The sequence below is a fragment of the Eucalyptus grandis genome, chromosome 9 (genome assembly GCF_016545825.1).
Source record: "Eucalyptus grandis isolate ANBG69807.140 chromosome 9, ASM1654582v1, whole genome shotgun sequence".
In the NCBI taxonomy this organism is placed as follows: domain Eukaryota; kingdom Viridiplantae; phylum Streptophyta; class Magnoliopsida; order Myrtales; family Myrtaceae; genus Eucalyptus; species Eucalyptus grandis.
The window spans coordinates 10873656-10888711 of NC_052620.1; the positions used below are offsets into that span (position 1 = coordinate 10873656).

At 37.4% G+C, this 15056-nt stretch overlaps 1 protein-coding gene across 1 annotated transcript; it reads left to right on the forward strand.

The window, feature by feature from the left end:
- The first annotated feature begins 9343 nt into the window (after positions 1–9343).
- On the forward strand, positions 9344–14466 carry LOC104418272 (50S ribosomal protein L29, chloroplastic). Its single transcript, XM_010029557.3, has 2 exons — positions 9344–9762; positions 14108–14466. Exons 1-2 carry the CDS (start codon positions 9400–9402, stop codon positions 14282–14284), a joined length of 540 nt encoding a protein of 179 aa, XP_010027859.2. The 5' UTR covers positions 9344–9399; the 3' UTR covers positions 14285–14466.
- The last annotated feature ends 590 nt before the right edge of the window (positions 14467–15056 follow it).

Consider the following 15056-nt stretch of genomic DNA (forward strand, 5'->3'; position numbering starts at 1 on the left):
GTTTAACTCTTCTCAAGTTTGATTGGAATTTTCAAATCAACTAATTTTTCTTTAGAGATTTATCATTGGGGAATCTCAAGGCACATTTTTCATTCTGACGTAACATTAGTGCAGCACACAAGCTCTGGACTTCAAACTTGAACCCCATGGACTTGGACTTAGGACTTGTCCTTGGAACTCAAGACCAAAGGTGTGGCATCAAGACTCCGCACTGGAGCTTGGGACCTTGAAAGCTGGGTCCAAGATGTCACCAACTTGACTCAAGAACCCAAGGGAAGGCTCGGACCCAACCATCGAGACCTGGACCTTAAGGTCGAGGCTTGGGACCCTAGCACTTGAACCAAGGATCTAGGAGCCTGACTAGAGACCCAGCTCACGGATTCCGTCCCAATTCAAGCCCCTAGGGACCAGTGTCTAGGTGATGAGGTCCCATTTTCAACCCCTAAGAGATCAAACCTCGTTATTAGAGTCCTAAGACCTATGGACCAATTCCTAATTTTGGATGAGAGATCAATTGGTTGGGATAAGTCAGTCCCTTCAAGATCCTTATTTAGCCCCTTGGATCTTGAGTTCGACCTTCTCACGTATGATGTTTGCGATCCCAAGACTGAACATCAGGTTCAAGGGTTTGCCCTCAAGATCCTAGATTAGGGTGCTTGAATCCCGAATCTAGATTCATGAAACACAATACCCAGTTTGGACATTAGAATCCCAAGTCTGATCTAAATGGACCGTAACGGCGATTGTCAAGATAGATTAAGAAAGATTGATTGCATCCTTAAGAAGTGTTAATCATTTTTTTTTTTTTTTGGAATTTAAGAACGCAGTTTTTGTTGATCATGAAAATGTGATGTCTAGACACCTTTCCATATTTTGTATTTGGAGTACTTCACTCAATTTCGTTTGCAATATTGGGCTTTGGCGGTATTTTATCATGCACTTCTAGACCAGAGACTCCTAAAGAATCTTCTCCATTCTTTAGTTATGTATGGAAAGATAGAAATAAAATGACCACAATTTTGAGTATTTATTTAATCTTGTTAGGTATAGGTGCTCATGCTTTGCTGCCAAACTTGTTATTTGCATGCAGTCACCTTAATATATGTTCTATTTACAAAGAGGTGTGATTTGTCTTGTTGAATAAGATGTCAAATAATTGTTCCTAAAAATTCCATGAGTGGATTTGTCCAATGAAACAACCTCTCTTGTGTTTGATTGTCGAAAGACCTTTTCAAAATTAACATAAGTGATATAGGATAAGAATAGGATGAAATGTTTTATATGATGTGCATTCTTAGGTTAAAAAACAAATGATAGTATTGGATATAGATCATAGGATAAAAATACATCCCTAGAATTGTGGAATCTTTAAATGAGAAAATCTTTTATGTATTAACTAACATCACATGAGTCGTAGAGTCATGAAGATCCCATAAAGAGATTTTTTTTTTTTTGTTAAAAAGAAAATTATTTATTTAGCATAATCAAACATTAGGTGAACATAGAAAGCATTCAAGCAAAACAAATCCTAAACAGGTTGGAAAACAAAACAAAACCCAAAAAACAAAGAGTATGGCTTGCAACTTTAAACACGTTCTCGTCTCAAAATACCGGATTTATTATAGCATTTGTTTCTTCAGGTTTGATCCCATGATGAAATATCTTTCACTAAGTGTTATTATCGGCTTTTATTTAAAAGGGACGGAGGTTTTGTGCTAATTATGGACAGAGAATATCAAATGCAATGTAAAGATTGAATTTCCAATTTCAAACATCATTGTACAACCCTGATAATTAACTTATGAACTCTGAGACCCAATTCAAACTATGCTGGAATCTAATTAATGACATGGATAATTTGACACAATGCTCAAATTTAATCGACAAAAATGCATCTGGATAGAGGACACAATGTTGAAATCTAATCAATAGTGCTGGACTAGAGATACAACGTTATAATTTAATTAACGACATTGTAGCAGAATATAGACACTTGCTAAAATCTAATTGGCAATGGGACTTTGAAAGCTACAGCTAGGAAAAAGTAAAATATGATAAGGAAAAAACATTTGATGTGTTGTATGGGGATCTTCTTGTTGGACGATTGGTGGTATTTATAGGGAAATTTGGTAACCATTGAGCAGTCATTCATCTTCTGGTAATTGCTTCTAACCCTAGACACATTCTTTTCTCTTCATAACTAACTTGCCCATTTCCTTCATAACTATCTTGATCGTGCCCTAGTGTTTCTTGTTTTATCGACACCGATTCATAACTGGGTGCTTAGATGTTAATCGCTCTTCAACCACGCATTCCTTTGGCGTTTCTTTGAATATTTCAAATGCTCTCATCCAAAACTTGCCGCCGGCATTATTAGGGTAATCATTCAGTATTTGTTGTTATATTTCAACAATTGGCCACGTGGAAGCTTCTTGCCTCGCTATCGATCATTGAATCATTATCTTTCGGCTTGTTGATAGCTAATTATATACTAATATCCCAATGATGCACATATGTGATTTTGCCTGACTTCTATCAATCCTCATGACTAACACATGATAATAGGGGTGTGCAAAACCACTCAGAACCAAATCGAAACTGATAGTTCCTAAAAGAACCAATCCGGTTCTCGATTCTAGTTTATTGAAATCGGTAGGTGCCAGTCCGATTTTCAATTCTAGGCCTACTCACTTGCCCGGATTGGATCAGTAATATATAGACATATATATAATTTTTAAGAAAAATTTCCAACCAAAAGAAATTTAAGAAAAATTAAAACCCTAAAATCTCTAATATGAAACTCAACACCCATTAACTAAGTGTTCTTCTTGTCTTGCTCTCACCTCGTTTGAGTTATCTCTCTATCTTTCAATCGTGATCTTAACTCTTAAAAGCAATGCCCATTAGCTCACGGCGTTAACTCTCAATTTTCAATATGAGTTCACTCTTTTTACTAATCTTGCAATTAAGAATGGGGAAGTTCTTTTTTTTTTTCCTTTTCCTTTGGCTTGTTAGAAATGTTGCATTGATTGCGTGAAGTTTGATGAGACTGGTTCCATGAATCCACCCGAGAATTGGACTAGACTAGTAGTTCAGTTCTTGAGTGGATCCATGAAACCAATGGGCGATTCCCGATTTCAATTTTTTGGACCGATCTTTAATGGACGGTTCTGATTCCAGGGTGGGAACAGTCCACCCAGACCATGCTCATCCCTACAACTCAAATCATGCTCACCCCTACATGATAATATGGTGTTGATACCTAAATTTTGGCGACCATTTTAGTCATTTATCGTATTTAAAAAAATTAGGGATTAATTTTATTCCTGAAAAAATAGTTAATCGCATAGCATATAGTTTTAGGTGCATTTATTTTTTATTTGCATTTACATTGGACCAGTGACGGATGGATTCAAATTGATAGTTCAGAAACTTTAATTTAATGAGTCGGGCTAAGCCCACGAAGAAAGCAAATCGGCTTAAGCCCGTAGCCTTGGGGAGATTTAACCGATTTATCTTTGTGAGATTTCAATTCAAAAGCAAATATTGTGTTTGGAAAAACAAATATTGCGTTTCAAAAAGAAATCTTCATGGATATGGATTTGGAAAATTTAAAAACCCTAATCCACACCCTATAAATAGGTAAAAATGCGTAGGGTTTAGGAGGGCCACACAATTCCATACACGGCCACATTGAGAACGCATTGAGAGACACACGTGAGAGGGCAGGAGAGAGTTCCTTTGCTTTTTCATTGCAGGCCAACACTGAGCTGTCATGCCCCCACGTTTGTTCTTGCAATTATCAATGCCCGACCATCGTTGGCAATTTTAGGGAGAACACATTGAAAGAAACGTCCCTGCTGCACCGCAAGCCCTTGGTGATTCGCTGCTACCTTCTTGCACGGTTGCCAAGCTTTCAGTGACGACCAGTTGCTGCTGGACCTGCCACCGAGAGCTGCTCAGCCAAGACGACCAGCGAATCCAGCAAACCTTAAAGGAGTCCCGGCGCACTCCTGCATCTCCGACGTGTCTGTTCTAGACGATCCCAACAAGAAGCCGACACCTTTCCGAGAGCTATTCTTCAATTTCTAGCGATCCCACGATCACCTTTCAGTCCTTCCCATTGAGATTTGATTCAGTTTTGCAAGTTTGTTGAAGATCTCTCTTACGGCCAACAAGCTCTTTGTCTTCTCTGGTGAACATCAAAACATCCATCCCACACAGTGGCACCATCAAATGGTCGAGAGTTGGTAGAAGAGAAGAAGACAAAAGTCAAGTGGTGGATTGAAGATTAAAATAAATAAGTCCAAGAGCATTCCATCGCCAGTAGATAAGCTGAAGTTCTCAGATAGAATTCCAAAGTACTTAGTCTCGTGGAACACGTCTGACGATTACTGAGCAACCGTGCGTGCTACAGATCGTCAGTCTTCCTCACCATGATTCTGTGACCCATCATCCATCCGAATTTGGAAACGTCACCCGCATGACATTGTGAATTAGGTAGGTAAGACTCTCGATTTGTGAATTAGGTAGGTAAGACTCTCGATTAATATGATTCTCCTACATGACGCTGCCTAATTTGCAATATCACAATATTTCTTTGAATGTTTGATCGATATAGCCATATCCAATAGATCTCTTGAGTAGCCTTATAAATTGGGAAATCTTCCTAATTTCACGATGTACATATGATTGATGGTCCGATTTCACGCTCGAAATATGACCCGCAATCATATAGAAAAATCACTAATCCGATCTCACACTCGAGATATGATTCGTTATTTTATTTTAAAATTGGCTAACCCAATCTCATGCGCGAGATATGGTTCATTAATTTGGATATCAATCTTGCTCTGATTTACTATCATGCCGTTTAAGTTAATTTTATTTTCTTTAAAAAAAATCCAAAAAAATGTAGTTAGGATTAACTTTTTTGTTTTTGTTTTAGGGTTTACATATTTAAAATAGGAATTTTATTTCAAAAAATAAAAAAAAAAAACAAATCAATCAATTTAGGCTGCTAGATTTTTAACTTGGATTGCATGTTTAATTATTTGGCAATTTTTAATTTCGAAATTAATTAAAAAATACAAAAAAAAAAATCATCATGCATATGTCATGTAGAATTAGGGCATTATTTATAGGTCATGGCATATTAGGATAAAATTGCATGTTTCATTTTAAGTTTAGATTGATTTTTTTTAGATAGATTGCATCTTAGGTTAGAGACTGCTAGGTTAAGATAATATCTTAGTTTAAATTAGGATTTAGTCTGACCTGATCCTTAATATAAACCGGGTAGAATTTTAATCTAGATAGTTAATCTTTGCATTTTTCTTAATTTCGAATTTCATAAAAAATAAAAATGTCTTAGAATAAATTAGTTCCATTCTCTAGGATAGATTACATTTTTTAAGAAAAATAGAAAATGTCATGTAAATGTCATATATGATTAAATTCATGAAATGCACGTCATTTAGAGATTGTTATTAGGTTCATTTAATTATAAATTGCATGTCATTAGAATTAGGTCATTTAGTTATATTGCATGATTTTCATTAAATAAGTGAAAAAAAAAAAAAAAAGAAATTGTGTATTAATTAGAAATCATATCTAGGACTGTCGATGTAAATTCTGATCTAATGCTGTGGATGCTTCCGTTACTATGAGATAAGTCATGCAATTTATTTATTGTTTTACTTGGATGTTAAATTGGTAGTTTGCACACCCGCATAATCGTCTCACATGTTAAGATATTAGATTTAAAATCAATCTAAACTACTTGCAAATTTTTTTTTTGAAAATTAAAAAGAAATGGCACCGAAAGGGCATTAGAGAAATCTAGTGTAACCAAGTCCCCGTACCCTTAATCTCCGGTTCATATGAGTAAAATAATTCTCCCATTATTTTACTTAGGTGTCTAATCGACCTACCGTAAATTGATTAGTGGCAATTCCTAGATAATAATCATTTGCATGTTAAACATTTGAATCTTAAGTCACAAATTGGTATGGGCTTAGGAGAGCCCGAATTAAGTTTAGACTTAACAATCCATTAGCCAAACCCTAGGTAATTCACAACCCGAAATTTAGGTCCCGACATATGGTCAACTTTGAGTCTCAACATAAAAAAGGGCGGCCAATCACCAGTACCATAGTAATGGGCATATACTGAGATCTTTTCCTCTAGAAACTATAGCTTCTAGTGTCACCATATAGAGATAACAACAATAATAACATGTTAAATCACCACAAATTGAACACTTATAAGAAACTCCCAAATTTAGATTTAAATTGAGAGAAAAAAACTCCCAAATTTAGATTTACACCTAAATCAGGAGAGGAGAGCTTCCACCAAATTTTGAAGAAGTCATAGAACCACATCTTGGGTATCTTGCTGGTTGGATTGATGACGACGTTCTCAAAATTTTGCAGTTGCAAACAGAGTTATTTATTCACTATGACGAGCGAAAAAAGTAACAATGAGTGAAAGGATACACCAAACGAGGTGAAAAAAGACTCCCATATTAGATAAGAGGAAAGAAAAAAATCAGGTTGGAAAAAGAAAAGCAAAGCAGGCTCTCAGCTTCAATTTCTAGAGTTGAGAACATGCGCGAGAAGTTTTCCCATAAAGAGAGATTACTTATTGACTTTTCCATAACGTTTCCCTTGGTTTAGAGGGACTAGCTCTACTTGCTTCCTCGTCCAACATGCCTTTTCCATCTTACTTTATCCTTAATGGTAAGCAAACTGGATTCAATGTAACGTGCTGATTATAAATTTTGTAGGATTGAATAGAAGTAAAAGAAAGGTCAAACTAGTGGTTTCCTCGTGTGCTTTTGCGCAAAAATTAAAACCCCCTCTATTTTGTTTTTTTGAAAGCATTCCTCTAGTTTTTAAAATATTTCGCATTAAGAACTTGTTTGGTAACATGCTAAATAATAATGTCTGATTATGTTCTTTTATTTTCCAAAAAAAAAAAAAAGAATAGAAATCAATTTCATAACTTTTTTTTTTTGTTACTGGGAACAAATTTGTTCTCGGAAATAAATTTAGAATATAATCAAAAGAAAAAAAGGGTGGGGGCCTTTTTGTTCTCGGGAACAATTTCAAAATCAAGCCAAACTTTTTTCCTTTTATCCTCTTTTATTTTCTTCTTTTCCTTAACTTTCATTTTCTCTTCTTTCTCCTCCCAGTCGGTCATTGGCGACTGGGTAGAGCCTCGCCTAACCATCGCGAGGCTAGGCCTCACTAGGCCGAGGTGAGGTCGAACTTGAGCTAACTGAGGGAGGCCAAGCCTTGTCGGTGGCCAAGTGAGCCTCACCGGTGGCTAGGTGAACCTCGCCCAACCACTGGAGATGCTTGAACTTGCTTGGATCTATTGAGGCCAAGTCTCACCTAGCTAGTCGCCAGCCATCATGGCCAACGAGTGGTTGGGAGGAAGAAGAAAAGAGAAAAAGAGAAAAAAAAATAATAATAAAAAAGTATTAAAAATTAAAAAGAAATTTAATTCACAAAAAATTTTAGAGTCATACTAAACACGTTTCTATTCTGTAAATATAATTTTTTTAACAATTACCAAACATCTTCAAATGCTCAAAAATTCATCCAATTAACAAAATAAAAAAAGAATCATTTTTAAGCCAAAATTATTCTCTAGAACAAAATAGTTACTAAACACATCCTAAACTTCTCGTTGTATTTCTTTTTTTTCCGATGGGTTTTTGCTATTATGGACCATCAAAACGCTGAGGTTGACAGCCAAGATATTGAAATGGACAACGGCTCTTTTAAAATGATTGTATGTCGGGTGGAAAGACAAATATAAAAATGCAAATAGTTACAAAAAATGCTAATTATGAGATATTTATCAAAACTTATTTTTGTGACATCAAAAGTCCAAAACTTATAATTGTGTGATACGTTTACTCTAAACCTTTTTGTGACATAAAAAATTCACAGTTCATATGGATGATAAATGTGTCATAAAGACATAAGTTAAAGTTTTTTTTAATGACTTTTACCTATAAAAATAAGGAAATTGAAAATATTTAAAACAAAGAGATTTGGGTTTCTCCAAACAAGCAAAAAAAAGGAAAAAAAACAATTAGGGTTTTCAAATTTGCGCAACTCCAAGGTGAAAATTCCAATGGAAATTGGTGGCATTTTCTTCTTCAAAAGTTAGATGGGGTTTCGACCGATCTTCTCCTCCAACAAGACCTTAGTTGCGGTGGCCATGGCCTCGTGCTCAAGCTCGAGTGGCTTGGCAGCCATGGATGCGAAGCTTGAGCTCCTGCGGTCATGAATGTCGCCAGCTCAAGCTTTTCATGGCCATGGATACAGTAAACTTGAGCTTGACGAGTCAGATGCTTTATTTATTTATTTATAAAAATGTCGACATGAATAAATGTCTGATGGCGTCAAATCAATGTCAACACATTTTACATTCAGAATAATTTAGGAATGACTGATGACACTATTAAAATAAAGAGAGATTTTTTTGAATAAAATAAATTTAGAGAGATGATTTTGACTCTCACGCAAAAGCATAAAAACTCATGGTAACATCCCCACTAAAATTAAAATGGCCTACGTCAATGAACTTGTGACTCTACTCAATAGAGTTGCACGGGCACTTGCAATACATTTTTTAGTGTAATTCTAAGTCATGCTCATTGTAATTTGGATGATCCTCTTCATAAATATTGTCTTATATTTATAGAACTTGCTATTGATGTAAACTTACTTCAAAATGCTTTTTATATTTTATCATTGTTAAATTAATTGCATGATTATGCCATCTTACATCCCTAATTAACAAATAAGTATTTCACAAACCTAATATATATATTTATTTATTAAATTAAACTCAATTTGGACCGTCAAATTTGATGGAATTCACGTGAGACCTACCAAATATAATAATTTAGATTTTGTTTAGTGCTTGGCCATTTGTCAACTCTACTCTCTTTGCTCCAACTTTTTTGCTATGTCATCCAAGGGATCTCAACATTTCTAATTGTCATAGATAATAATAAACGAGGAGAGAGACCTTAGATTGCACAGAATCGAGAGACCTTGGGTCTTCACTCTATACAAAAGTCAAGTAGGAGGATGATATTGAAAATGAGGCAACGACCAAGAGTGGGAATGTAATTTTCGCAAAGTTTTGGGCCTAAATTATAAATAATCAAAAGTCAAGTAGGAGGATGAAATTGAAAATGGGGCAAGGAATAGAAGAGGAAAATGTAATTGTCGCAAAGTTTGGGACCTAGTGTACAAATAAGCAAAAGAGCGAAAACGGGAACCGAGCCTTATCTTCAATCCATTCCCACGCTCAGAATCCAAAAACCCAAGCGTCGCTCCAAGCAAAGCCAAACGACCTCGCCGGAAACCGAAGATGCTGAGCCTCGCCGCCGCCGCCGCCGTCGCCGTCTTCCCCGCGAAATCTTCTCCCTCCGCGGCGCCGAGGTGGCGGAGGTCGTCGTCGTCCTTCAGCGGCATTCAAATTCAACACAAGTGCCCTCCTCTGGGCGTCCCTATTGCGGCGGCGCCGTCGTCGTCCTCCGCCGCTCGGAGCCGAGCTCCGAGCGTCGTGATGATGGCGAAGAGGCAGGAGGAGCTGACGGAGATAAGGGCCAAGACCATCGAGGAGATCAACGACGAGGTCGTCGACTTGAAGGGGGAGCTCTTGATGCTCCGGCTGCAGAAATCGGCCCGGAACGAGTTCAAGTCCAGCGATTTCCGCCGCATGCGCAAGAGGGTACTCTCGCTTTTGCCAGAATTTTTATTATCTGATGTTCTTTAGAAGGTTTTTCACGTTGATGAGATTGTCCTCACTCTGATTCGCTGTATTTATGTCACTCTGCTTGGTGAAGTTTAATTCTTTCATCTTGCAATGTTGTAGCTGTGCAGTTTTTTCTGTTTTTTCTTTTGTTGTATGGAAATGGTACGTGGGAGATTATGTTGGTAGGGAGAGCACGCCTTTTCTATGGCAAAGTGCAGTATAATTTGAATGGGATTTTGAATTGATAGGGTAGAGAACTTAATGGGCCTATTCTTTCGTGCTTTTGGAATGTTCTGCTAGAAGAGGACCGTGTGCTCAATTGTTTTTGCTAGACTAGCAAGCTGAACTGACCAGTTTCCAAGTTAAAGTTGCTGGTTTCTTGTCAAAAACAAAACTTCTCTGAAAGAAGACGTCTGTTTACTGTGCTGAGTCCATGCGCAGGATTTTGTCTTCTAATTTAAGTAGAGAGGTTCTTGGAGTCCTGGTTTTGACAACATGAGTTGCGAAAGGGATTAAAGAGCCTTTCGTTTCCCTTATTTGCTAGAAAATAAGAGAGTGAGACCCTGCATTGATGATTAGTTAAGTATTATCTTGAACTTTAAACCTGAGTACGGTTTGGACTAGTGAGCTGTTTTAGCTCATTTTTTTTTCGGATTGAGCATTTGGACAAGGTTGGATTATGATGGAAGATGATCACGTGGAAGTTAGGCATTTTGAGGCCATTTTAGATGGGATTTAAGGATTGTAATCATTTTGACTGACCTAAGTTGATTGGAACAGGATGAATAGCCTAGATTAGTCAGTGTTCCTTCTCTTAAGTCCTCTGCGAAGCCTTTTCTTTTTCGACCTTTTGTGTTTATTTTTTTCTTTTTTCTTTCTTTTGGGTGGGGGGGGGGGGCGTGGTAAATAAATGATTTCTGCAAGCATGCTTTAAGCATATTCTGACATATATTTGATGCTCATAAAGACATCCATATAAATAGTTAACTATATTTGTTTGGTCCTTTTTTAAATAAAGTAAATAAAAATTCTGTTTTGGTCCTTTTATCACTTTGCTTATGAGATATTTTCTGACTCACTTGAATTACTTCACCTTGCTTAATGAGTTTTGGTCTTTTATTATTGCATTATGTAGCTGTGTGGGTAATTTGTGGCAGAAGATTTGAGTATCATATTATATTGAAAAAACCACATGGACTGGCATATTGGTAAAGTGCAATTTATTAAAGTTTATCCATGGTGAGAATGTCAATGTAAGGGGTGGATCATTTCTTTTCGAGTCTAGTGTAATTTGAAATGGATTTGACATCTCCCCCAGAACAAAATGAGATTTTTTGCTTTTGAGAAGAAATGCTTTTCATCGTATTTTGTGGTGAAAGGCTTGGACTTATGTGATGGATTGGACTAATTGTGTATTATGTGGAATGGAGGCTGTCCTTGAGTGAGAAAGGAATTAGTCAACTTCACTTTCCTTTAAACATTTAGATGCTGTATCAGCTTCTCCTTTTCAATTTATTATGCTTGACTAGTAAAAAGGCCCTTTGAACTCAAGATGGATCCGAACTGAAAATGGTTTTTCTCTTTGGTACCTTGAGATCTTCCTTTTTCGGTTTCCTTTTTCTCCCTCTTTGAATCTTTTGTGAATCGCTTCTTGATGTGTCTTCATATACAGTTTTCAAGGTAGTCATGACAGTTCCGCCTGTTGTAGCAGAAGGGCAGTCCTGAACTGTTGGGAATTCATCTCCAATTTCATCTTATTAAGGCTGCTTCTTTCTTCACTATCCCCAAGAGCAAATTGACTGTGGATCTTAGCAGCATTGCCTGTTCCTCTAACCTCTCCTTCATTGTCGTCTTCTTAAATAGCAGTCGTTACAGTTATACTTTAATAACTTGAAGATGTCATGTAATTTGGAGCTTTGGGTTTAAAGAAATACAAGAGTATTAGCTGTAGGTGATTTCTTCATCCAGAGTCTTGGTGTCTGCAAAATCAGTTGATGTACCTGAGCATTTATTCTTGCTTTGAAGAACAATAGGTTTCAACCCTTGTTTTGGTGACTGCATCAGTAAGCATGAATATGGAATGTCTAGCGAAATGGTAAAGTGGGCTATAGAAGCATTTCTTTTCAGCAGTGGAGGATATTTGCTGGTATAAAGACATTATAATCATAAAATGTATCAATTAGATCGATCAAGTACATTATATACAATAGAACTATTTATGCGTTTCTCACCTGTTGGCTGCTGGAAACTCCACTTTTCATTTGTTGTTGGAATAGATTCGTAAGCCAGGAGGGATAAAAAGAGAGGTTTATATTGGCAATGCAGGAGGTGATGTTTATGTTTTCTTAATGACGTGATAGTTTTTACTAGTTGGAAAACCTTTTACTAAATCTTTTTTAGAAGAGCTTTCTCCTCCCCCTTCTGCGCCACCTAGGGAAGAGGGCATGTGCTGTGGAATTAAAGGTTTGTTCTTGTGTAAAGTACTTTTAATTGTGCTCAAACACACCTACAATGGAACCCCGGGCTTGCCTGATATAGCTATTTGGAGGACCAAGAAGTCACTTGGGTTCGAAGGCGGAGGGTTTGTGCTCAGTCTCAAAATCTGGTTTAGCACAGTGGAACCAGTGACAATACCTTAGGGAGCTTCTTTGGCTGGCCATGCTTGGCCAACATCCTTATCCCATCAACTGTCCTTCATCTATCTGCTTTAGTCAAGCAGTCACGTGCCTCTTTCTTAATTCCCCGAGGATCCTGTTACTCAAATTGCTGAGGCCAGGTCCTGCAGATTTAGTTTTTGCAGCTCTCCCTGTGCCCACTCCTGCAGACCAATCTCAAACCTAAACACCTGGTCTTTGCCATGTTCTTGATCTCCAGCATCAATTACTGCAACTGCCTAATAGGCAAACACTACCCTTGTTCCTGTTCACTTCCTTACTGTTCAAAGCATCGATAAAGAAATGTTATAACAATAGTTATCTCCTCAACCGAAAGCAGCTTTTCCACTCATCTCATAGGCAAGAAAATCTCTTCCTTGCAAGGAGACAGATGCCTTATCATTCCTCATACCCTATATTCACCAGAGAATTAGGGCTATGTCTTCAATGTCAGCCTGAAGAGTAATAGACATATCTTAAAAGGGGTAATTTCCACTATCAATGGAAAATCAATTGACTTCTGAGTGCAATCTACACTCTAGCTTTCTTTAATTTCCGTTGGATTGCTTTTGATGCTTCTTGCTTTCATTGAATTTATCTCGTGATTATATCAGAAGGATTTAGGGATGCACGCACAGTTGGTCTTTACATTGTTTTATTTGTATATGGTTGTAATTTGCCTCACCTGTTCTCTGCTAATTCATTCATCAATATCAGAGAGCATACAGTTTCAAACCCTTGTCCTGTATGACTTGCATTTGCAACTGTTGAGATTCAATAAATTGAACAGCAAACATCTCTTACTGAATAAGGTCAGCTAGTATCAATGGGGACCACGATCCAGTTATATGTCTTCATATATTGCAAACAACCTGAGTCTTTAGTGTCACTAGGTTACATAAATGTCCTTTGGATGAATGGAATTTTAGGGTGCTCTTCGACGTCCTGCCGGTATAGAGACATTGCCCTATGTTCTCTGATTCCAGGGTTCAGGGACTTGCTGCTCAAATCCTCGACATGACCTGCCTTTGCCTCTTATGACGTTTCTCACTCTCTCACATGTTACTCTCTCACATGTTGAAAGAAAGCCTTCTCCTCTCTTGTTATACATTGTCGGACTGTCCAAACCATTAATTGGACCTGAAGAAGTGGAAAATGCTGAGAATTACTAATCTCTTTTTGACTTTATAGGAAGATTTTTGGAATGGGAGTGACCTGGTATAAGTCGTTATCCTGGCACTGCAAATTATTTATTCATTCACAGAAGAACTGTTAGTTGGGTTCCCTAGTTTCTGTGTAGGGCCTCCTCGGAGGTAGTTAAGCTGTTTTAATGTACTAGGTGTGCCTGTTTACATGTGATGATTAATGATATTTTTCTTTTTGCTTTTATATTACATGCTACCTCGGACAGTAATAGATATAAGTTCTTACAGCTTGTCCTCTTTATATGTTCCATATTCCTCGTGCAATTTGATTCTAAAACTTCATCTGGGTTCACCTTTTGATGTAAAACTTCCCCAAACAGATACATGCATGTATGAAAATGACATTTGTGGTTACCGAACAGTTATATTCCACTCCTTCCAGAACCAAGTTTAATTGCTATAGAAAACTACAATTTGGGCTTTATTTTAGCATTCTGATGATGATTATCTTGTAAATGGCAGATTGCTCGGTTGTTAACCGTGAAACGAGAAAGAGAAATTGAGGAAGGAATTAAGAAGAGGTTATCGAGAAAGCTTGACCGTCAATGGAAAAGAAGCATTGTTGTCAGACCACCTCCGTCTCTAAAGAAGTTGCAGGAGGAAGAGGCAGCTGCAGAAGCAGCAGAGAAGTCTGCTTGAGCCAATCTAGATTTTTTTTTCTCCATCAATGTATGAATTTGTGTTCAAGAGAAGGTTATTCATCTGATGCTTAATTTATTATTCTGAATAATTTTGTCTACATATTCTCTCTGTAAATGCTGGTTATTTCTTAAATCGACATGTGGTTTCCCTTTCAGGGGAAAACTTGACTCATCGCAAAACTTGAAATGTGTTTAACAACGTTGACATTCCCATGTTGAGTTGTGATGCCTTAGGGTCAGAGGAATGAGTTGATATGCTGATCAACATACCTACATTTTGCTATAATGTCAGTCTAAATGGGCTTCTAAAAGTTTCCCACAAAGTCTTTCCACCGGGTGTACTGGGTTGACAAGTTGGTTGAAAGACTTTGTGCGAAAGCACATTTCAATCCAGCAGGAACCCCTGCGAGTTTGTCATCTTGCCCTAGGTGCGGGCGGCTAGTCCTTTTTCCAAGAAAAGAACAGGGAGTCTACCTCCCCCCTAAGGATCCCCATGTTTCCTATATGTACATTTTTCTTCTCCTCCTAGGAGGGAATACCTCCTACGTTTTACTTCCCAATGTTCAAAAGTAGTTTAAGTTTTTACTTAGGTCCATAATGTCAGTCTAAGTGGACTTGTAAAAGTTCGCTCTGCCTATGGGAATGTTTTGTTCACCTGCCTGCCTCTCACGGAGCACTTTCAGACCTTACAGTCGAAGTATGTTATATTTCACTTGCATTTTCTCCTCAGCTTGTTACGGAATCCACGCTTTCCTCATTTTCATGGTATA

Bases quoted from the DNA above. Each gene is read 5' to 3' on its own strand.
- LOC104418272 (XM_010029557.3), top strand. From the start codon at position 9,400: ATGCTGAGCCTCGCCGCCGCCGCCGCCGTCGCCGTCTTCCCCGCGAAA. The intron at 9,763-14,107 runs GTACTCTCGCTT...TGTAAATGGCAG, and splicing joins TCCGCCGCATGCGCAAGAGG to ATTGCTCGGTTGTTAACCGT.